Below are 23,700 nucleotides of genomic sequence, written 5' to 3' on the forward strand. Positions count from 1 at the left end.
TTTGTGTATATGATAATTGGGCTCTTTTAACTTCATCAGCTTTCACTATCAGTTCTATACACAGAGAGTATGAGTAACTTGTGAGCATTTTAAATAAACTTATGTCAGGTAATAAACTCAGTGAAACATCATCTTCAAGTGTGACATATAATAGAAAAGAAGGTACAAAGGTCTAGATCTTAAAGATAATGATCTGCTCTTATTCCATCTCAGGAAGGAAGGGTGGAATGGAAAAGAACAAGAATATAAAAACAGAGCCAACAAAATATTTTAAAATGTATCAGTATCTGGCATAAAATATCAATTTAGCAATGTTAAACTTTTGTACAAAAATGAAAGAGGACAAAATAGTCTGCACTATAGTTTTAGCAAGTGAGATATTTAAACCAAGTACAAATATTACAATTAAACACTTGGAATGTCATGTTGAATATTGTATTCAGATAGTTTTGTTTGTTTTTTGCGGGGGGGGATGCCTCTGTTGTAAAGTTAAAGCATTTTCCTTTTACTGGTATACATTTTAAGGAAAGCACATTAGCAGTCTGAAAATATCTATCAAAATAAATTTAAGTCTACAGAACAAAACTATTTCTGTACATGAATACTGGCACTGAACATAAGAGCCTAGCTTTATATAAATCACAATAAAAGAAATACCAAATAAAGTCTTTCGAGCGTATACTAACTGTATCTAATTCATTTATACTATAATTCTGTCATTTAAACTTCCAAATTATTTAAACAGAATACAAAATACTTTAGAAAGATATTACAGATCTTCTTTATTTTCACTCCTCTGTAAAATGTAAAAAAGAAAAAAAAGAAAATGTCAAGACAAACTGGTTTTTTCAACACTATATTATGATATAAGCTCTAGTAAACATTCTAAAACATGTTTAAGAGGAAGAATACCTGAGAGTTGATAAAAAATGCTACAAGTATTATCTAATCATAATAATTCTTCATACCCCTGTGTAAAGAGTAAATAAATATCTTCATTTTACAAATAGAGATAACTGATCTACACATAGAGAAACTTGGCCCAAGCCAAGTTTGTCACTGTCAGAGCAGAAATTAGAATTCAGGAATTCCTGACTTGAGAGACCCTAGTCAACAAGTTGGACTATCCTAGGAATTCTGGGTGAAATTCTCACTCATTCTAGCCCTTGTATTCTGAATAATGGGGCTAGAATGGTGCTAAGATATTTTAAAAGTACTAGATGTGGTTCTCTCCCAGCACAGAGCTTGGAGAAGACAGTCACAGTAAGCAACAGGTTAGGAAGCTTACTACACCTATTGTAATTACAAAAGGGAGCAGCCAGAATTGGAAAGGCACAAAGTGGCTTACAAGCACCTTAGCCCTTCCCTTCCTTGGGCTGCATGTTCTGTGTGGCCCCTGGCTTGCCTGGATCCAGCCCCCATGGCTCACGGGCCCCCCAAGCACTGGGGAGCCTGTGCTGGCACTCCAGTTCCCCTGCTGTGGCATTGCAGAGCTGTAGCACACAAAATCAACTAGGCTGAACCCCCCTAGACTCTGGTGTGAGAAGGGAATGTGGGAGAAGTCTTTCTCCTTCTCAGTCAGGGGCCACATCAATGAGGGGTTTTTTTTGGCTTCTCACTTGTGTGTGGCCCCTGAATGATTTTTCTGTGGGTCAGTGGTTCCTGTCCCAAAAAAGGTTCCCCACCCCTGCATTAGCATAGAGCCTCGTACAAAATTAAATTTCCCTTACCTGAGTCTGTAACTTGTGGTATTTTTTGGCAAGATCAACATTTGTCCGTCCTTTCTGAAATGGGTAGGACCACAAAATTGAATTCCAGTGATGGCCCATTTTCCTGACGCCACTCAAAAGATAGTTTACTTCTTCTGTTGTAAAATCTTTTCGGACTCTTCGTTTACTCCTTTTTAAAGCTCTTGCATATGTGTCCAATGAAAGACTTTCAGTGCTCTGTAAGTATTTTGACTTATTTAAAATTATGCAAAAGTACACAGCATTGAAGTGAAAATGATACGTCATTAGGAATGCCTTTTCACATTTTAAATGTTAGGTCTGATATTATAGAGGTCTTCAGAATAACAGAAGAGAGGGTTACTCAACTTATGCAGTAACAGAGGTTCTTTGAGATGATTGTCCCTGTGGGTGTTCCATCTTAAGTATTTGGGGTGCTGCAGAGATTTATGGTAGCAGTGCCCTCCAGTAGGTTGCGCATGTAAAGCAGACGGTGCGGTGCTGCTACTACGCATGTGCAGCCAACTGTCCCCTCCATCCCTTCTCTGCCTCAGAAGAAATTAACTATGTCTGAAGCAGACGGGAAGAAGGAAGGTGGTGGAGCACCGACAGCAACAACCATCTTGAACCTCTGTTCCTGCACAAGGTGGGTAACCCTCTCTTCTTTGAGGAATATCCCTGTGGGTGCGCCACCGTAGGTGACTAGAGAGCAATTCCCAATTGGAAGCAGGTGCTTCAGCTAGTTAGTATCCTGGACTGCAGTCAGAACAGCATGCCTGAACCTGGTACCCTGGGATAGGTAAGTATCAAGGGTGTTATGTCTGGCAAATGTGAGAGCAGAAAACCACATCACAGCTCTGCAAATGTCCATAAGAGGAATACTGTAGAGGTAGGCTGTAGACGCTACCATAACTCTCGTGGAACGTGCACATAGTTGTAGTGGAGGTTCTTGGTTGAATATGGAGTAGGCTAACCAGATGCAGTCCACTATCCATCTGCATAACTTCTGGGTGGAAGCTCGCATACCCAGGAATCTCTCTGTAGTGAATATGAAGAGTCTAGGACTCCTTGTCCTGTCCAAATAAAAGGCAATCACTCTGCACATATTGAGAATGTTCCACATAGCCTCTTTAGCATTGACATGAGGCTTTGGGAAGAAGATGGGTAATATCATGGGTTCATTGCAATGAAAAGAGGTGGATGCCTTTGGCAAGAACTTGGGGTGTGGTCACAGAATCACTTCATCTTTATAAAATACCATGAAGGGTGGATCAGCCATTAGTGCACCAATTTCACTTACCCTCTTGGCTGATGTGACAGCTATCAATAGGGCCACCTTCACTGAAAGGTGGAGCATGTAGCCATGGGTTCGAATGGTGTATGGATGAGGGCACAAAGTACTAAACTGAGGACCCCGGCTGGGACTAGAAGTTTGGCAGGTGGAGAAGTATTCTGAATGTCCTTAAGTCCTTTGTTGTTGGATGGGTGAAGATTGATTTGTTTTCAATGGGCTGATGAAAAAGCTGTTATGGCTGCAAGGTGAACCTTTAATGAATTAACTGAAAGACCTGAGTGTTTTAGGTTTAAAAGATATTCCAAAACATCTGAGAGTGGTGCTGTGGATGGGTTTGCAGACCTTTGTTCAGCCCAGAGCGAGAATCTACACCACTTATACAGGTAAGATTTTCTAGTTGTTAATCTACAGCTGTTCAGTAAAATTATGCTTAGTTTGATCATTGAATGCAGTTTCTATTGAGGAGAATCACTTGGAAACCATGCCCAGAGGTTAAGGATCTGGAGGGATGGGTGGTGAATCTGTCTGCCCTGCTGCATGAGGAGATGGGGAAGCAGCGTCTCTCGGAGAGACCTCATATACTTAGGTTCTGTTGCTCATGGTCCATTAATGAAATCAGAGGAAAGAGGCAGTAACTATGGTAGGAAGGCAATTTCAGAAGAGCCTGTATAAAGCAGCTGTTGCTACTCTGTCCCATCCTTTCTGCTCTCACTCACAGACTCCACTGGTGTGCCCCCTGCCCTAACCAGGGCAAGCAGCCAATCTCCAGCTGCCATATCCTGACTCAAACACCTGACAGTCCCAGCACTCTACCCCACTCTATGGCCATAGGGACCAGGGACCCAGGGTGCATAAAGGAGGGTGAAGGGCTGAAAAACATTAGTCCTAAATACAACCCTTGTATAAGTGGGTGAACTGCACTGTCAATCAGTAGAGATGCTCCTATTTACACTAGGATTCAACTTGGCCATTCATGTTGGTGCTGGTTCCTGTTACAAGTGACAACTCTTATAACAATAAAGACATTTTTAAAAACCACATAGCTATTGCTTTTATTTGGATTTTATGCAAATATGTGAGGGTACTCTAGCCTCATACAACTTACCTCGTCTTTATCAAATGAATACTTATTTTTCTCATTCAAGCTTTGATATTTTATGTTATATGTCTCTTTGATGATTTGTTTCTTCAAGTGTGTATCTTGTTCTGTTTGGAGAGCTGTGGAGTTGTGAACAAGGCCATCTGTTTGTTAATTTAAATTAAATTAAATCTAAGCAAGAACTGAATGTGGTAATTGTAAAGCGTAGTTCTAACAAAAATGTGAATGCTACTTATTTTATAAATTCTAATACTCAAATAAGATAAAAATATCTCAAATAAGATAAAAATATCTTTTCCCCAGAATGAAGGCTACACTATCATTGATGCATTAACTATACAAAGGGTTGTATCTTAGGTGCAGTAGAAGCAATTAAACAGATGAAAGATGACTATGCTCACAAGTCAACATCAGAAGTTATTAAAACTGGAAGTATGTATCATTTTAAATTCTCCTATCTTGTTCTTCAGTGACAAGCATAGATATGTGAACCACAACCAAATTGCAGTGCCCTCAACTAGAGACAGAGTAAAACTGATTTGACAACTTCCTGAATTCTGTGATTAATTTTATGGTAATACTCACCTTTTGTGCATGTAGGTATTAAGTTGTATTTTTCTTGCAAATTAATATTAGTGTTGAGGTTGCCATTTATACTCGAAATACTATTTTGGGTTTTCTTCATAGGAGTCAAACGAATACCTTTTAAAACATAACAAACAAGCCAATGATTGAGAAACTAAAATTAATGAAAAGACCATTTTCCCATCTGTATTATTAATTTATCTGTGCTAAACTGCAAGAATGTGCCTGGTAGGAAACCTCTGCTTTCCAGATCCATGTCATATCAATCTAAAGGGGCTAATGAATTCAAAATAGACAGTCATTTAGAAAAGATTTAACTGGCAGGCCAATCTCTCTGGGACAAAATAATAAACTTTGGAATCTGGAGAGGAAATGACCCAATTAGCTAGTAAATAGGTATGAGTGATTTGTTAGTTTTGACACTAATGTAAGCCCAAGATTTTCAAAAGTAAGAGCCCGGGTTCCTAAGTAAGTGGGCTGATTTTCAATAGCACTGATGACTCATTAACTTTAGTCGGTAGAGCTGTATGCTCAGTAAGTTTGAAAATCAAGTGCACTTATCTAGGAGCCTAAACAGGGATTTTGGAGCAGAACTTCAGACTCTTTTTAAACCATGGTCACAATAATACAAAACACTGTCAGTCACTAGCTGCTGAATTTAGCACTGTATGAATGTGGTTGATGCTGTGTCCAAGATACCACAATCACTTAACTACAAATGAGAATCCTTCATGAATTATCTTAATAACAGAAATATGAGAGTTTTCAAATTTTATGGGATATCTACAGCCAGCAGACTGACATTTATTACAGAGATTATAGAACTGAATTTAGAGGCTATGATATGAGCTGGGAGTTTTAATCCAATTCTTAGTGCAGATGTATACATCACAAAAAATTCCTCTTCTCACAAATGGCAGCAGTAACTACCACTGGAAGTAAAGGCAAAGAGGCCAAAGAATGGATAAGCCATGTATACTGACCTCTCTTCTCATTCTCAGAATTGTTGCTATATGTCAGGTTTATGCACACTATTGGAAGGCAGTTTCAGAATAGCTACAACTGTCCTGCACTGTGCTTGTTCTGTGAATGGGTAGAAGATTTCAGTCTTCTAGGTTATCAAGCTGAAACTTTTCTTTATTGAGGTCACTAGATTTCCTTGCTTTTCTGCATTTAATATTTATAATACAATGGTCTTTACTTCAAGAAAAGTGCTTTGAAAATACTGTAAAAAACCTGACTTTGTACTTTTCATTATATTCCTATATTCTGACTTTGTACTTACCCTTACATTCCTTACTTAATTTGCAATTGTGAATATGTAGACAGTCTTCAGGCATACACTGATATTCTTGTAACTTTGTTAACCTGTCTATGTGCATTTCAACAAAACTGGCATGATTCTCCTTTTACATCAGTGGAAAATCAGGAGGAAACCCACTGAAGTCAATAGCTTGGCCTGCACTCATTACTTTGATGTAAGCAGCCTTATAGTTGATTTGGCTATGCCTGTATTGACACTTAAATTCGTCTCCCATGAATAAAAGTGTCCCGTTACAGTGATGTACTAACATCACCTCCCCAAGTACCATGGAGCCCCGGCAAATGTACTGAGGTTGACCCAATGCAAGGGTAGACACTGCGTTACTTATGTCAACCATAAGGCTATGTCTACACTGTAACGCTATTTCAGGATACTGGAGAATCCCGAAATAGCTATCCCGCATCTTAATAGCAAGCCCGTTATTTTGGGCTCGCTATTCTGATGTCCCTATAAGCCTGATTCCACGAGGAGCAAGGGATGTTTCGGAATAGTGGGTTATTTCGAAATTTGGCGCTATGTAGACAACTTAAACCTGTCCAACACATTATCAATAAACTACAGCCTATACTGGAACAGGATACCATACTCCAAGAGGCTCTGGGAGACAGACCCATAGTCTCCTATAGACAACCACCTAACCTCAAGATGATTCTTACCAACAACCACAGGACATACCACACTAATACCAACCCTGGTACCTTCCCTTGCAACAAACCCCGTTGCCAGCTTTGTCCACATATTCATTCTGCTGATACCATTATTGGACCTAACCAAGTGAGTTATAAGATCAAGAACACATATTCCTGCGCATCCAGAAATATAATCTATGCTATCATGTGCCGAAAGTGTCCGTCTGCTATGTACATTGGACAAACATCTCAGACACTTCGCCAAAGGATTAATGCCCACAAAACAGATATCAGACAAGATCACAAAGAAAAAACAGTTTCTTGCCATTTTAACCAGAAAGGACACTCTCTCAATGACTTAACCACCTGCATTCAGCTACAAAGACCTTTTACATCTGCACTTGAAAGGGAATCCTCTGAACTGTCATTCATGTTAAAATTCGACACTCTCCAAAGAGGATTGAACAAACACTTGAACTATCTTACACATTATCAAGATAGCTTTCCCAATTATCACCTCTAATACCATTAACTCACAAACATCCCACTCTCCCCACCTCTAATATCGTCAATTCACAGACACTTACCTTCCTTCCTCCCCCCCCCCCCCCCCCGCAACCCCCTCCTGTTCTGAAATGTGATTTGTCCTTTTCATATGTGTTCATTTTTTTAAATTGTATCCTTTGGTATATATGGTTGTGACTATTTTCTTCCACTATTTGATCTGAGGAAGTGGGTCTGGCCCACGAAAGCTCATCATCTAATAAACCATCTTGTTAGTCTTTAAAGTGCTACATTGTCCTGCATTTTGCTTCAGCTACCCCAGACTAACACGGCTACATTTCTATCACTATAGAAAAGTAGTCCTTTGTGCAGATGTACTCTGTGGCTAATTAGGGAGATGTATGCCCTCTGTTATTCTCTCTCCACCACATTTTGGTAACCTCGTTGCTGCAAATCCATCCACTATCTCCTGCACAGAGCTGAGAGTCACAGTCCTGCATAGTAGATGATTAATGGCCCTGCATGCTTCCATGATGACAGTCCCCACATTGAATTTTCTAACTTCAAAATGATTTCACATTGATCGATAGCAATCTGGCATTGCAAGTTTCCACAATGTGATTGGCACTTGTTTCCCCATTTTCAATGCAGCTCTCATTCTGCTGTCCCTGCACTGAAAGACTGCTGTGAGCTTGGCACACAGATCCAACAAAGGGGACCTGTGCATTCAGAAGTTCTGCAGTTAATACGCTTCATCGCAAGCCTGCATTATGAGGGCATTCTGCTAGTTGGTTAGGCCCAGAAGCAGTGCTCCACCATCTGTGAACACCAACCTTCAATTGGTTCTTGCTAGTTCCAGAACAATCTGTCCTCCAAGAAATCACTATGTTTTCTGGTAATTTGGTTGTTCTTATGACACAGCAAACATTGGAAGGTTGTGCATCCTGTGCTTGCAATACTTATGACAGTAGTGCAGAGCTATACAGGCTCCATGTTTCTTTCAGAGATGGCAGACACGAAGAGGGCTATGTGGGTTTGTAGGATTTTTAAAAAGGTACAAAAGTATGGGATACAGATGTCAAAAAAATTAAAAAATGTACAGGACTGGACTTAACTAATATCCCTCTCAAACCTTTAGATCCCCAGAGCAAGTATTCAAGAGACTGATTAGACAAATTTGTCTTCTGATAAAAGCAAAAATGCCTATAATGACTATTTCTCTGTTTTTTGCTCCACAGAAATGAGATATTGTCTTATTTATATTATTGGAGTGTCATAGTATTATTTAATATTATAGAATACACAGAAGAGGATATAATTTATTGTAGAGTACCTAGAAGAGGATATAATTCTCCATAAAAAGGATCTCACAATGAAGTTTTGCATAGTATGTCTACACAGCACCTGAGAGCAGCATCCAAGTCAAGATCCACAGACTTGTGTTAGTGGTGCTCATACTAGTATGCTAAAAAATAGCTCTGTAGATCAGGCTTGGGCAAAATATGGCCCGTGGGCTGGATCTGGCCTGTGAAGGCAGTGGCAAGCCCCAGGCAGGCTCCCCTGCTTGCCCCACACACTGCTCAATCTGTGGGTGCTTTCTCTTTGTGAGTCCAGTGGGGAGGAGGGAAGATTCAGATGCTGCTCCCACCCCAAGTACAATCCCAGTGGTTAGTTTCTGGACAGAAACTCACCAATGGGAGCTGCCTGTCTGAATAACAGGCAGTGACGAATCACAATCTTTCTGCTCAGTCACTCACTCAAGTACATGGCTGAGCAGGCAGAAACATTTTAAACTCTGCAAGCCTGTAGCTCTGCAGGCAGGCAGGCAGGTTTGGCTGCTGGATGGTAAGTATCCTGGCCAGAACTTGCCTCTGACACCTGAGCCCCTCCCTTGCCCAACCCTCTGCCCCCCACTCCTGCCCTTCTACTACACATGCACCATACTCCCTCCCAGATTTGGCATCCCAATCTCCTGCCCAAGATCACAATCCCATCCTACCCTAGGTCACACATCCCAAAACCCTGCAGCCCAGTTTGCTGGCCTAGGTCACAACTGCTTCCTTTACCCAAACTCCCTCCCAGACTCCATTCTCCCTCCTGCACCCCAATCCCTTACCCCAAGCTCACTTCTGCACCCAATCTCCATCAACACCATGGAAGCGTGTGGCCCCCCTCTCAAAAATTATTGCCCACCCCTGGTGTAGATGGTGCTTTTATGCTGTGGCTCAGGCTGGAGCAGAGGCTCTTAAGGTGGAACAGCTTGAAAGTCAGAGCCAGAGCTCTAGCCCAAGCCAGGACATAAAAACCAACAACATCTACGTACTGTTTTCCCATATTAATACAAGCCCGGATACAAGTCTGAATCTGGGGTAGGAGGCTTATGTAGAAATGCCCTTGTGTATGTGTGTAATGGAAGTACTCATTCAATAAGGAGTTTTTGCATGAGCCTCACTTGGGCACTTACTTTGGACATTTTCTTGAGGACTTTTTCTGCTCTTGAAGGTTGACAACTCTGTATTCAGTCTTCCTTTCTTAACTGGGGTCAACAGTATTTCTGGAAAGCACAGGACAAAACATTTTATCATCAGCATAAATGCTGGCAATTAAAAATTGTTTCATTCTAAAAATCCAGTTTCTTTTCTTTTTTTCAGTAGAAAGCTACATGTATTTGAGGATGTACTTTCCCTCACCCTCCATTTTGATCAAGAGTTATAAGCCTCTGACATCCTTGAGAAAGTGATACTGGTATGAGAAATGGCTTGTTGTGCTGTCATGCACTCATTCACTCTTCATTATTTCATCTTTTTTACAATCTCCTCTTTCCTAATGGCAGAAGGCAGAGACTTACTAATTCTGGCTAAGAGGACATACAACCTCATTCAAGTCCATGCTGAGGATATAGACAATTGCCAAGGAACATACAAGAGAGGTAGATGTACGCTGTAGTTTTTACTCCCAAAGATTAGAGGTGTAATTATACAGGTATATGCCAGTATAAATTATGACTAACTCCAGTAACATTAATGGAGTTACACCAATGTGAGATTATTAGATCAGAATCAGCCAAAACAAATTACTAATTACAAATACCTTTAAACTATACTTTTATCTATTATAATAAATTTCTTATATTTACTCTTAAAAGCCTCAGAACTACTGTTATTATAGATAATCGATTTTCTTAGTCCCCTTTTATATCTCTCTTCAGCTTCAAGAATTATTTTGTGACGATCACACTGATGTGGACAAGTATGCAAGATCTTGCTAAAATTTCTGCTGTTGAAAGACAGTCCTGATGTTATACATCCTGGAAAAAAAAACCTATGTTGTAGAAATAGCATTTATAAAATGTTGATGTAGCACATTTATTTGTTAAAAATATATTCAGAATGGATTGTAGAGCTTATGCCACGATCTTGCCAAATTGTGATATTTATTTTAATTTTCTTCTTTCAGGTTCTGCAATGTTCAACCTTGTCACAGCCAGCAAACACCTGTTCTGAAGTTCCAGCATGCATTTCTATGAGCTATCACTAAATTTGGCAGATTTGTTGTTTTGCCCACAAAGAGTTCAATTTGTTCTTAAATTTCCATGTACACGTCTCAAGAAAGATTGGCCCTGAAATTTATGTTTTTACATTAGTTTTTATTAAGGCCATGGAAAATGAATTATATCCACAAAGGCCCAGATTATGCATGGACCTTATGTAAAAATGCATAGAGGGCACAAGACAGAGCCCAAGGAGCCAGCTCACTTAGCAACCTCTAACAGGGGCATGGGTGGTAGGTGAAGCCTCTCTTTTGGGGGGGATAGCCCCTTGCCTCTTCTGGCCAAAACCCCATCCCTGCTTGCTTCTCTCAGCCCACTGTGGCCCTCGCCAGAAGGTGAGGGGGCTGAGAACTCAGCCTTTCCCCCATGGTCCTGGCCAGGATAGGGGAGCTGAGAGCTTGGCCCCAAATGGGGTTGAGCTCTCAGCTTCAGCTGGGATGACAAACAAGCTCTTAGACTTAGCTGGAACTCTGAGCCCAAAGCACCTGACCTTTCTTCCCTTTTCCTTTGGCCATGCCCCTTTTCTACCCCCACTCTTCCCCTTTACCCCAAAACCCCACCCTCCACTCACTTCTCTCCTCCTGCCCTTTGCATCCCCAAGACTAAACAAGCTCTGTGCCCTCTGGCAGGAGATTTTTCAGGGCGTCTCAATCCATCACTGTGGTAGTATGCAAGGTTTGTGGAGGTTTAGTCTCTTCCAGCGTCCATTATGTGCTTTCCATGCACAGGAGCCAAGTACAAAAAGTCCTTGTGACCAGGGACCAGAGACACTACTAATACTAAACTGTATGAAGTGGCCAGAGAAGGATGATAGCATTTTTCTAACACCATCCAAAAGATGAAAGGCATTGAATGGTACAACCTTTTAAACAGTGGCACAGCCAATGCACATTTTGCATTGCTCCCATTAAATGGCTGTGACTTCATGCTAGAATTTAGCCATAAGCTAAATATCCAAACAGGTTAGATATTTTCATAAATTTAAAAAAAGAATGTGAGTCTGTGACAGGTTGTTGGTCCTATGGCACATACACACACATCAGTTTGTTGGCTTGGCCCTTTAATACTGAGAGGACTGAGTTCAGAAAGCACATCAGCCATGTGACTGAAGGTTGCAAACAGCAATTGCTGAGAGAGACTATGTCTAGTTGTGGGAGACTCAGAGTTAGCAATGGAGCAGGCTGGGGATTTAATAATCAATAGGGATGTAAGCAGCTAGTCGATTGCCTCGTCAAACAGTGACTCAACTAGTTGCTTCCCTCTAGCCCCTGCTGCCTCTATCAGAGAGAGAGGCAGCAAGAGTGGGAGCAGGAGTCTGTACTGGGGGAGTTCCAGCTTAAAAGCCGGTTCTACCCAGCACCGTTTCCATGGAGGGGCAGGGGAGGCAGAGGTGCAGCGGGGAAATGGTGCAAGCCGAAATGTACAAGAGCCACATTTCAAGGGGAGAGGTGCAGCAGCTGGAACCCTGCATGAGCACGGATGGCTTCAGTTCCCACTTGTGTGGGTTCCCTCCATGCCTCTGCCTTTGAAATGTACATGAGCCGCAGGTGGGTCTTGTACATTTCAAAGGCAGAGGTGCAATGGGATAGCGAGTGCCCACCTTTATCGACTAATCAAGTGATTGATGGAAATTCCATCAACTACTCAATTAGTTAATTAATTGAAATTTAACATCCCTAGTAGTCAGGAGACCTATTTAGCAGAGAAAGAGTATATTTTCTCCCCTCTCTGTTTACAGAAAGCATAAAAATATCAGTGAGGTGTATTATTTTGAGCTTTTATAGTTTCTATATGGTAACGGGATGTGGACCTAAACTTGAGTGTGTGGGCTAGATTTAGATTACTCTGGCTGGTGAATCTGTCCAGTGGCATAAAGAGACAATTAGAATTTATTACTGGGGAGAAAAATAGATTAAAGGCATTTATTAGTACAGGCAGTCCCTGTAACTTACATCGGATCCCTACTTAAAAACGGGGTGAGGCAACCCCGCACTAGCTGCTTCCCCCCAGCAGACCAGGGAGACGCGGAGCGGCTTTTCTCAGCAGACACCTCAGCTTGAGAATAAAGGACTGAGGGAAGTGAGGTGTGGGAGAATAAAACTGAGCTCTGGAGAAATGTTTGGCTAGAGTTTCCCCTACAATATGTACCAGTTCCGACTTACATACAAATTCAACTTAAGAACAAACCTACAGTCCCTATCTCGTACGTAACCCGGGGACTGCCTGTATTGTAAATGTGTCAAATCAGATGTAATATCAAGTAATTTAATGTATTTCTGTTGGGACATAAAATATTGTTATGATATCAATAATAAAAAGTCTACAATAAATGTAATTTACCTGAGCACCTTAAATCTGTCATTTTAGGAGATGCAGAATTAATTGGAATACTTATTTCCTTGTTTGTTGAATCCAAACAAACTGTAACTTGTTCTAAATGCAAAAAAAAAAAAAGAGAATTTCAACTAGGATGGAAAAAGGAAACTGTCTTTCTGGTGGTAATTTCTCCAATACACATGCTTAAATGCTACTTCCCAAGATTGCTTCCTTCATCTATCTAATATTCAGAGCAGAGATCAAAACAAGTTTTTGTACAGGAAACCCTCGTCATTCACAGTGGATGCATTTCTGGCACCACTGTGAATGGCAAAATCTGCAAATACTGGTGCAGGGGTGGCCCATGCCTATTGGCGAACTAGGCAGCCGCCTAGGGCACCAAGTTGATGGGGCGCCAAGTTCCTGGAATCTGCTGCGCCTGCTTTCATTTCCCCCTCCCCTTCCAGAAATGACTTACCTGGCTGTGAGGAGCACCATGACCAAGAGCATGCATTCCCTGCTGCGCTACAGGGGGGTCACAGTCAGTCCTGAGAGAAGGGCGTGCGGGGGAGGGGTTTCCCTGCACCTGGGGGGGCGGGCGCTGGCTTCCCCTGCTGCAGGAGCGGTGGTTGCCCCGGAGAAGCCAGGTGCCGGCTTCTTGTGCCGCTGAGGGGGAGTTGGCGTCAGAGAAGCCAAATGCCTGCCGGCTTCCGGGGGGCGGGGGGAGAGGGAGGGGATCAGCCACAGCAGGGGAAGCCGGCTGTGTGCCTTCTCTAGAGAGCCAGCTGATCCCCTCTTCCCTCCGCGGCAGGGGAAGCCGGCCAGTGCTTGTCTCCTCCGGCGCCAACTCTCCCTCCTGCAGGGGGGTCAGACAGGTGAAGCCAGACGCCGGCTGGCTTCCCTTGCCACAGGAAGGGGGGGGGGTCATCTGGCTCTGTAGAAGCCAAATGTCGGCCGCCTTCCCCTGTGCTGCTGGGGGGGGGGGGGAAGGAAGGGGCACTCTTTGCATGGTTCGCCTAGGGTGCCAGTTTCTGGCAGCTAGTCGAGGGCCGCCCCCGACTGGAAGCCATGGCTCCTGGACCCCACAGGGAGCTCCCAGCAGTTCCTGAACTAACTGCAGGGGCTGGGAGCAGTAGGAAACTCACTGCAGAGGCTAGAAGCTGCAGTGAACTCACTAGAAGGGCCAGCCCCTGCTAGCCCCTTCAGAGACACCTGTGACTTCACAGAACCACAAATAGCTATTCTGCAAATGTCTCCTGTACTATGAATGATTGCATTGCTCAATCCAAATAAATTTTCAGATACAGCAGAAAACATTTGTCTAAACTCATCTTGTGTAATGTTAGAAATTATTTTACAAAAAATTGAAGTAAAACATTTTAGAAGATAAAATTTAAACAAAAGAATAGTTTTAATAGTTATGTAATATACAATTCAAAATCTATGCAAATATTTACAATTTTATAATGCTACACATAATGAAATGGAAGTGTACATACAGTATGATACATGCTGTATGATAAAATATAACTTTAAAAGTAAGCAATATGGATCGTATTTTATTTCCAATAACAATCCAAAACAAACAACATTATCTGGGAAAAAAATATACTTCACTTACGTGTACCTGGTATGTGTGCCTGTTTCAGATTTTTAACAGTCAGTGTTGGCTTTTTAAACACGTATTCACTGAAAAAAAAAACCCACATTAACAAGGTTAAAAAAGGAGGTTACTCACCTTCCTTTAACTGACGTTCTTTGAGATGAGTGTCCCTGGAGGTGCTCCACATCAGGTGTTGAGCGCCCTAGTGCTTCTTGATGGATTTTTCTCAGCAGTGTATCGGGGGCCGCGCATGCGCGGCACGCAAAAGCCTCCCTCAGTACCAGGGGTGGCCTGTGCCTATAGGCAAACTAGGCAGCTGCCTAGGGCACCAAGTTACGTGGAGTGTCAAATTCCAAACCCTGCCCCTTCCATTTCCCCTTCCCTTTCCAGTGCCTTACCTGGAGTACAACTTCCCTGCAGCCGGGGGGGGGGGGGGGAAGTCCTGGGAAAGGCAGCGCCCGGGCGGGAGGGGGGGGTTCCCCTGTGCCGCAGGAGGAGGGGGGTCGTTGGCCCTGGGGGAGGAGAAATGCAGGGGTTTCCTCTGCCCCGCGGGGGGGGGGGGCGGGTCAGCCCCAGGGGAGGCAGGCGCTGGCTTGCACCACGGGAGGGGGGGGGTCGCCCCGGGAGAGGCGCATGCCTGCTTCTCTCTGTGGGGGGGGGGGATCTTGGGAGGAGGTGGGTGCAGGGGACTCTCCCCCCCCCCCCCGACTGGCACCCTGTTCCCTCTCTCTAGCCCCCAAACTCCAGCCCCAGCCCCAGAACTCCAGCCCCAGCTCCCTGGCCCACAGCCACAGAACTCCATCCCCAGCCACTAGCTCCAGAACTCCATCGCCAGCCCCCTGCCTCCCGGCCCCCAACCTCCTGGCCTCCAGCCACAGAAATCCATCCCCAGGAATTTTGGGTGTGGTCGCATCGTGACCTTGTTCTTAAAAAAGATCGTGAAAGGTGGTTCTGCCATCAGGGCAGCCATCTCACTCACTCTGCGGGCTGATATTATTGCTACCAAGAATGCCGTCTTTAAGGATAGATGGTATAGGGAACATGTTGCCATGGGTTCAAATGGCGGTTTTGTGAGGGTTGTTAGTACCAAGTGTAATTCCCAAGACTCTTGAGGGAGTGCCACCTCTGGGTATAGAGCCTGCAGACCTTTCAAAAATTGCTTGGTTACTGGGTGTGCGAAGACTGTGGTGTCTTCCACTGTTGCATGGAAGGTTGCAATGGCTGCTAGGTGGACCCTGATTGAGCTGAGAGAGAGATGTGATTGTCTGAGGTGTAACAGGTATTCCAATACATCAGGAAATGGAGCGTCTTGCGGTCGTATGTTACGAGATGTTGCCCAGTGAACAAATTGAGTCCATTTGCTCAGGTATGTTTTTCTTGTTACAGGTGCTCCTTTGTAAGAGGACATCACGGACTTGTTGAGAGCACTGCAGTTCTATGCCCGTGAACCATCTAGGTACCACGCCTTGAGATGGAGAGTGCGAAACCGTGGGTGAGGATACATGATCCCTGGTTGACAGAGAATGTTGGGATTGTTTGGAAGCGTGATTGGTTGATGTATTGCTAGCCTGTGTAGAAGGGGAAACCACGGCTGTCAGGGCCAACCGGGTGCAATGAAGATAACTTTTGCTTTGTCGTTCAGAATCTTTACAAGGACTCTGTTGAGGAGAGACAATGGGGGAAAAGTGTAATGTAGGAGTGCATTTCAGGTTATAAGAGCATCCCCAGAGGACCCTTTGCCCATGCCTGCCCTGGAGCAATAACTTGGGCATTTTTTGTTGATTGAGGTGGCAAATAAATCTATATCTGGGAGACCCCATCAATTGAATATGTTGCTGAGGAAAGCATAGTCGAGTTCCTATTTGTACTCTTGTGGCAGGGCTCTGCTGAGGGCATCTCTCATTGAATTGAGGACCCCAGAAAGGTGGCTAGACACCAACGGGCACCACCTTGCCTGTGTATATAGAACATGCATGCGGTGTTGTCTGTATATATTTTTATGTGCATTCCCATGACATTGGGAAACAGTTCTTGGAATGCCAGGAGAACTGCCCTGAGTTCAAGGGCATTGATGTGGAGCATGCGGTCTGCCAGAGACAATAGGCCGTGTGCTATGCGGCCTTCTGTATGGGCACCCTGACCCATAAGGGATGCGTCTGTAGTGACAGCTAGAGGGGTCCAGGGTTCGAAAGGCGATGCCTATGCACAGGTTGGATGATTTTGTCCACCAGTGTAGGGATGCTTTTACTGGTTGTGGAAGTGTGAGCATTTTGTTCATATGATGGACATGCGGCTTGTACTTACATCAAAGCCATCCTTGGAGGCATCTCATAAAGAGACATGCATTTGGGACCACAGGATTGCATGATGCCATGTGACCTAACAGTTGAAGGCAGTTGAAAACCCTTACTACTGGCATCTCTTGAAGCGATTTTGCAAGGTGACTGATGCGAGTGAATCTGTCTGTCGGTAAAGAGGCTCTGGCTGAGCTCCGATGGACTGGATTGTTTGGGTTGGCATGAGTGTTGATTTGCCATAATTTTTTAGGAAGGCTAATGAGTGAAGGCAGGTTATCACAGTAATGGTATCTTGATAACAGTCTTGACTGATCCTCGCTTTGATAAGGCAGTCATCTAAGTACGGGTAAATTGTGATTCCTTGTTTTCTGAGGTGAGCAGCAACAGCTGCTATCATCTTCGTGAATACCCTTGGAGTAGTGCAGAAACCAAAGGGCAGTACCGTGTACTGGTAGTGTTAGAGACCTAAAGTGAAACGGAGAAAACGTCTATGAGAGGGGCAAATGGATACATGAAAATATGCATCCTGCAAGTCAAGAGAGGAAAACCAATCACCAGACCACAGAGCTTCGATAATAGTATTTAGGGTGATCATTTTGAATTTTGTTTCCTTATGTATTCATTTAGTAACCAAAGATCAAGGATCGATCTCCAACCGCCTGTTTTCTTTTCTACAAGAAAATAATGCGAGTAGAAACCGGTTCCGTGGAACTCTTGGGGTACTGGTTTTATGGTTCCTAATTTGAGAAGGTGGTCCACTTCTTGTTGTAGTATGATTTCATGAGAGGGGTCCCTGAAGAGGGATGGGGTGAATGGTTGGGGGGGGGGAGAGAGAAAGGGGATGGTATAACCTTGGGAAATGGTTTGAGTTACCCACTTATTAGTGGTAATAGATACCCAATTTGAAAGGAAAGGTAATAAACAAAATAGAAAAGGTTTGGAACCAATCTCAAGCTCTGGTGCATATGGTGTAGTTTTGACTGTTATTTCAAATTGGTTGGGATGAGCGGTTGGGGTTATTAGTCTGAGGGCAAAGTCTGTGCTGCTTGTTGCGCCCCCTCTGGTGGTATAGGGCATGGTCTTGTCTCTGGTACTGGTAAGTGAACTGTTGGGTACCTATGTCTCTGATATGGTTGGTACCTGTACTGTCTTGTCATAGGTGTTTGGATACTGAGTGACCGCAATATGGCTCTGGAATCTTTCATCGATTGGAGCAGCTCATTGGTGTTTGCAGAAAACAGCTTTTCTCCATCGACTGGAAAGTCATTTACTGATGGTTGCAATTGGAGGGGAAAGGCAGAGGAGTTGAACCATGAGGCTCATCTCATCATGACTGCTGTTTCTATAGTCCTTGTAGCTGTGTCCACTGTGTCAAGTGTGGCTTGCAGGGCTATTCGCGATATTATCTGACCTTCCGAGATGAGAGCCTGAAACTGTGCCTTTTTGCTGTCAAGGATATCTTCAATAAAAGTATTGAATTTTGTATAATTATTGAAGTTGTATTTACTTAATAAAGCAACATAGTTCGCCACTCTCATCTGAAGAGTGGCAGAGGCATAAACCATTTTTCTAAACATGTCTAGATGTTTATTGTCCTTTTCAGATGGCATGGAATGATTTTGTTGTTTGTTCCTCTGCTGTGCAGCATCTACTATGAGGGAGTTGGGTCAGGGATGTGAAAACAGAAATTGAGAATCCTTGGGGGGAACATAGTATTTTCAATCGGCTTTCCTGCATGTTGGTGGGATGGATGCAGGTGTTTGCCATAGAGTTTTAGCAGGCTCCAAGATGGCTGGATTAATAGGAAGTGCCATTTTTGTTGCTGTACTGGGCTGGAGGATGTTAGTGAGTTCATGTTGAGCAACCTGAACTTCTTTCATAGGTGTATTGAAATCAATAGCAACTCTTTTAAATAAATCTTGGTAAGAGGAGAGCTCATTGGTGGTATGAGTAGTAGGTGGTAACATTGCCTGCTCTATGGCTGAGGCTGCGTTTGAATGTAGTAGAGATGTAGAAGCTGACACTGGAGAACAATGGCTTTCGCTGTCAGTTCCCCTCATAGAGATGTGGGGTGACCAGTTTAAAGGAGAGCAGGGTTTTGCCATATGCTTGGTCTTACATGGTCTTTTTTTTATATTGTCGAGGTGATTAATTGAACATTTGCCACAGGAGGGGGGAGGGACAAAGCATAGGCTCCAAAAATAAGGAGCCCAGGGAGCCATTTGTGCACTAAGAAAATCTGGTTGTTGCTGATAAGCAGACCATATAGAGCCCTCCATATATGGCTGAGGTGAAAAACCAGGTAAACACTCTACCTCGTCCTCAGAGAGGGGGGAGGTGAAGTCAGAGTAATCAGAGAATGGAGATTGAGGATGTATGTTATCAGTCAAGTTAGGCAAATGTAAAGTGGAAGAAATTGCCAGGTCTTTGTGGTCCTTGTGGCTAATGAGGGGAGTATGTAGCGTGGATAGCTCTGCTGACTGTAAATTGCCAGCACTGCTGAGGCAGCGCTCCTCTGAGGTGTTGCCCCAGAAGCTGGGGGTTGGTCTGTGAGGGAATTTCTCGGTGCTGTGATAGGAGAGGGAAGAGCTCCTATGGCCAGTGAAAGGGCATGCACTGCACTGATGTGTCAGACAGCGCCGAGTGTGAGGCAGGCACAGGAAGACCTGTTGCCTCAGTAAGGGCACTTTTTTACATTTTTATTGCCCTTTTTGTACTCCCTCGAAGTCCCTGGGTAGTCAAACATATTCAAGCAGTTATTGCCTAAGCAGTGTGACTTTCTCCCTTCAGCAAGCCACTTTCTGGGCTGCTGATTAACAGAGCTCACCCCTGCCTTTAATGGCTTAGGGGACGTTTGCCTCTTGGGTGTGTTGCTCAGACCCAAGCCCGGGTCAGAGGTATGGCGTTTTGTCCTTATCAGTGAAGGACATTTTAAGTCGCAGCTCTCTGCCTTTGCATGTTTTCAGGTTAGCACAGTGGAAGACAGGCATTAAGTTCTTGCAGAGCCTGCAGCTTTAAAGCCGGGTGGCTGGAGATCACAGTTCAAGACTGCAGGGGGGGGGTTTAAACTAACTCTAAACAAGTGAAATAACTATTAACAAGAACTGTGGAGGAAAGTTAATTCTAATCAACTATTTGAAGAAAGTAATGTGTGAGGAGAAGTCTTTGCGAGCAGAAGAGTTCAATCTGAAGCCGGGGCCAGTAGAAAGGAACTGAAGGGAGGGGTGGCTGTGCAAGCGCGATAGTACTGAGGGAGGCTCCTGCGCGCTGCACATGCATGGTCCCTGATAGACTGCTGAGAAAAATATGTTCAGAAGTGCTGGGGCGCTCAACACCTATGTGGAGCACCCTCAGGGACACCTCTTGCCGATGAACCAAATTTCAAATTAAAAATAACAGAAATGTAAGGTTTGAAGGGACCTTGAGAGGTCATCAAGTCAGCCCTTTGTGATAAGGCAAAACCAAGTACAACTAAACTATGCCTGACAGGTGTCTGTCTAACCTGTTCTTAAAACATAGAGTGATGGTGGACAGGAGGAGTGCTGACCAGCACCCGGTGACTAAGGGGTAAAATACCTGGTGCTTCTGCCCCCAAGGCTCAGGGCTCCCCTCATCATTGGGGAGCCTGTGCTGGCACTCGACCCCCGCTGCTGCCTCACCCTGGGGCTGGAGCACACAAAATCTACTAGCCTGGGCTCCCCTAGGCGCTGGTGTATGAGGGGAATGTGGGGAGTATCTTTCTCCTTCTCAGTCAGGGGGCATTTCAGTGAGGCTTTGTTTTATTTTTATTTTTTTACTTCTCACTTGTGTGCGGCCCCCGACTGATTTTTCTATGGGTCAGCGGCTCCCAACCCAAAAAAGGTTCTCTACTCCGGCCTAAAGAGTGATATAATTGATACATTTATTTATATGCTATCTAAGGGTACGTCTACACTACAGCTTTATTTTGAAATATCTTATTTCAAAATAGTTAATTCGAAACAAGTTATTTCGAAATAATGTGTCTACACACAAAATGCATTTCAAAATTGCGTTTTGCTATTTTGAAATAGCACGTCCACACTGAGTGGTCGCTGAATCGCATTTAAGGCCGGCCAGAACCAGGTCCAGCAGGGCATCAGGTCAGGAGTGTCTTTGTGTGGCTACTGCCTGAGGCTACCTGAGGCTTGTGCTTAAAGGGACACCCCCCACCCTCCGGTTTTCAGGTTTCCTTGCTTACTTGCCTACCTCGATGAAGGTCAGCAAAGCATTTTGTCTCTGCGTGCTCTGCTTGCCCTGAACTCTGCAACATGGAGCCAGAGCTACCCCTGGGCACTCTGTTGCTTCTCTTGGACATGTTGCTGCGAGTCTGGCTGCACTTTCTGCAGGCTGCCATCTGGGAGGTCCATCAGGGGGCTGTCAGTATCCAGTAGGCCCTGTGGAAGAGCTTCCACCTTGAGGAGCACTAACAGTCTCCCTGGTCTGCCCCACTGGGGGCTTGTGCCTCATTCCTCCCTCATGTCCTCCCACGTATCCTCCCCAACCCCCCTTCCTGATATAAAATAAAATACACATTTTTCCATAAACTCAAACTGTCTTTATTTAACAAAACTGGGAGTGAGGGGGGAATGAAACTCTGGTGAGACTGGGGAAAGGAGGCGGGAGAAGGGAGCAGAAAGGGTGGGAGAGGGGAGGGGGAAACCTGGGAGGAGAGCTGGAAGGGGGAAGCCAGGGGAAGAAGGGGGAGAGGAAGCTCAGGGCTCAGGGGTGGGGGGTCTTGCTGGGCCAACTGTCTCCCAGCACATAGAAGGGACGGAGGGTGTGGAGGGAGAAGCAGGAGGAGAAGAAGAAGTGAGAGGAGGAGCGGTAGCTGGGGAGGCAGCAGGTGCTGGAGCGGCAGGAGACAGCACGCTCTGCACCAGGGTTTGCAGGTGTTGGCAAATGGCACGGCTCTGGGCAACCTGCTCCTGCCGGAGCTCCAGATCTTCTTGCACCCAGTTCTGGAGGGTGCAGTGCAGGGCTCGCAGTGCCCCCAGGTGCTGCTGTCGGTACCCCTCCACTGTACGGGTGGTCCTGCAGAGTGCACTTTCCCTTGGGTGCGGGAGCATGTCCCGGGTGGGATGGTGTGCCCTGAACATGCAGCTGGTGTGGCTGTGAAGAAACAAGAGAAGTGGTCGGTTAACCCTGGGGACGCAGTGGCTGAAGCCCAACCCCCCTCTGCAAGGTGAGGATGATCGTTCCCTGCACCATCAGAGCCGATGTGCTTGCATGTTCGAAATGTCTTGCTATCCCTGGGAGTGGGAGCTGCCCAGAGACCACACCCATGCCCGTGCTGTCCATAGTGTGGGTGAGGTAGGGGGAGATGTCCCCAGCCTCTGTGTAGAATGGCCTTTTGGAGGGAGGGCGTCCTGCTGTGTCCCACCCTGGGGTCAAGAGCATGTCATGTCTCTTCACATACGTGTGTGGCTAACAGCCCAAGGCCCCTGTGTAGCAGCAAGCATGTGTCCAGGGGTGGCATGGCACATGCTCGCACGTGCACAGGTTGCTGCGTGAGCTGTGGTAAGCAAGGCCCATGCGCATGGTCCCTGTTCTCCCTCCCCACCCCGCAATAAGGGGACAATGATGGCACTCACATATTGTTGTCTCCCCGGATGACACTAGTGACGGGTCTGCTGGGACAGCTTGGGGGCCTGGCTGCGTGGCACGCTCCCTCTGGCTCCTGCAGCTCCTGGCGCTCCTCCTCCGTGCCTTGGTCAGGTCCCTCTGCTCCAGGATTGATGACCCCCAGGGTGGCACAGACCTTCTCGCCCCCCAGGATGCAGTTCAGGGTGTCAAAATAGGGGCAGGTGTCTGCCTCTGTTTGGGAGCTGCCCCCTGTGGCCCTGGCATAGGCCTACCACAGCTCCTTAATTTTCATGCGCACCTGCTCCTGGCTGCACGTGGCCTTTGGTGGCCAGGCTGTCAGCCATCCATCTATAGACAGCCACATTCCTCCGCCTAGTGCAGAGATCATGGACGTTGGAGGCATCCCCCCACACCTCAATCAGGTCCATGATCTCTGCACTGGACCAGGAAGGCACCCGCCTTCTCCGGGTCCTGGCAGGCTCCTGGGAGCAGTGGAGGGCTGGCTGGCACTGGCTGCCTGGCTCATAGTGGGGCCACTGGGTCAGGGGCAGCGACTGCTGGCTCTGTGCTGGCAGGTCTGGAGCTGCCACAGGCACTGTGGCCAGAGTCTACCCCTTTAAGGGCTCCAGGGCTGGAGGAGAGGAGAGGAAGTTTTCCTGGTTGTGCCCAGAGTGGCCACCACGGCACCCTGGGAAGGGCTGGAGGCCCCCTATTTCGAAATAAACATCAACACAGCACTTATTTCGAATTAGCTATTTCGAGTTTGGCATTATTCCTCACAGAATGAGGTTTACCAAATTCGAAATAAGCGCTCCGCTATATTTCTAAATAGTGGATTGGCTGTGTAGATGCTAGGAAAGTTATTTTGAAATAATGGCTGTTATTTCGAAATAACTTTGCTGTGTAGACCTACTCTAAGATAAAAAGGTATACTTGAGTTAGGTACTTGAGGTAGGCAGGATCAGAGATGGAATGAGTATCAGCAATAAAAGGTGCCCTTTTACCACATCTGCCTCTGGGCAGCCTGTTCTTTACTAAAACCCTTCATTTTTAAAGTGCACCCTCAAAGCATCCCTGATAACAACAGCAATTCTTTGAGCTCATCTAATAAACTCTAGAGTCTGGCTTTTCAAACTCTGCAGCCAAACACTTTACCTCAGTGCTCCAC

At 45.1% G+C, this 23,700-nt stretch overlaps 1 protein-coding gene across 8 annotated transcripts in view; it reads right to left on the reverse strand.

Annotated features, from left to right (window-relative positions):
* Nucleotides 1-266: 266 nt before the first annotated feature.
* Nucleotides 267-23,700, reverse strand: part of TERB1 (telomere repeat binding bouquet formation protein 1) — a 74,098-nt gene continuing 50,664 nt past the window's right edge. For 3 of the 8 annotated variants that reach the window (XM_075940053.1, XM_075940047.1, XM_075940049.1), the window contains 8 exons: nucleotides 14,650-14,717; nucleotides 13,053-13,145; nucleotides 10,299-10,469; nucleotides 9,627-9,716; nucleotides 4,706-4,822; nucleotides 4,127-4,263; nucleotides 1,731-1,946; nucleotides 267-796 (listed from right to left, as the gene is read on the reverse strand). In XM_075940053.1, coding sequence (XP_075796168.1) covers nucleotides 770-796; nucleotides 1,731-1,946; nucleotides 4,127-4,263; nucleotides 4,706-4,822; nucleotides 9,627-9,716; nucleotides 10,299-10,469; nucleotides 13,053-13,145; nucleotides 14,650-14,717 — 919 coding nt within the window. In that variant the 3' untranslated portion in view covers nucleotides 267-769. The remainder of the gene's footprint in view (nucleotides 797-1,730; nucleotides 1,947-4,126; nucleotides 4,264-4,705; nucleotides 4,823-9,626; nucleotides 9,717-10,298; nucleotides 10,470-13,052; nucleotides 13,146-14,649; nucleotides 14,718-23,700) is intronic. The other 5 variants (XM_075940052.1, XM_075940050.1, XM_075940051.1 and 2 more) reach the window with 5 other exon arrangements.

This window comes from Pelodiscus sinensis, chromosome 12 (genome assembly GCF_049634645.1).
Source record: "Pelodiscus sinensis isolate JC-2024 chromosome 12, ASM4963464v1, whole genome shotgun sequence".
Classification (NCBI taxonomy): Eukaryota; Metazoa; Chordata; order Testudines; family Trionychidae; genus Pelodiscus; species Pelodiscus sinensis.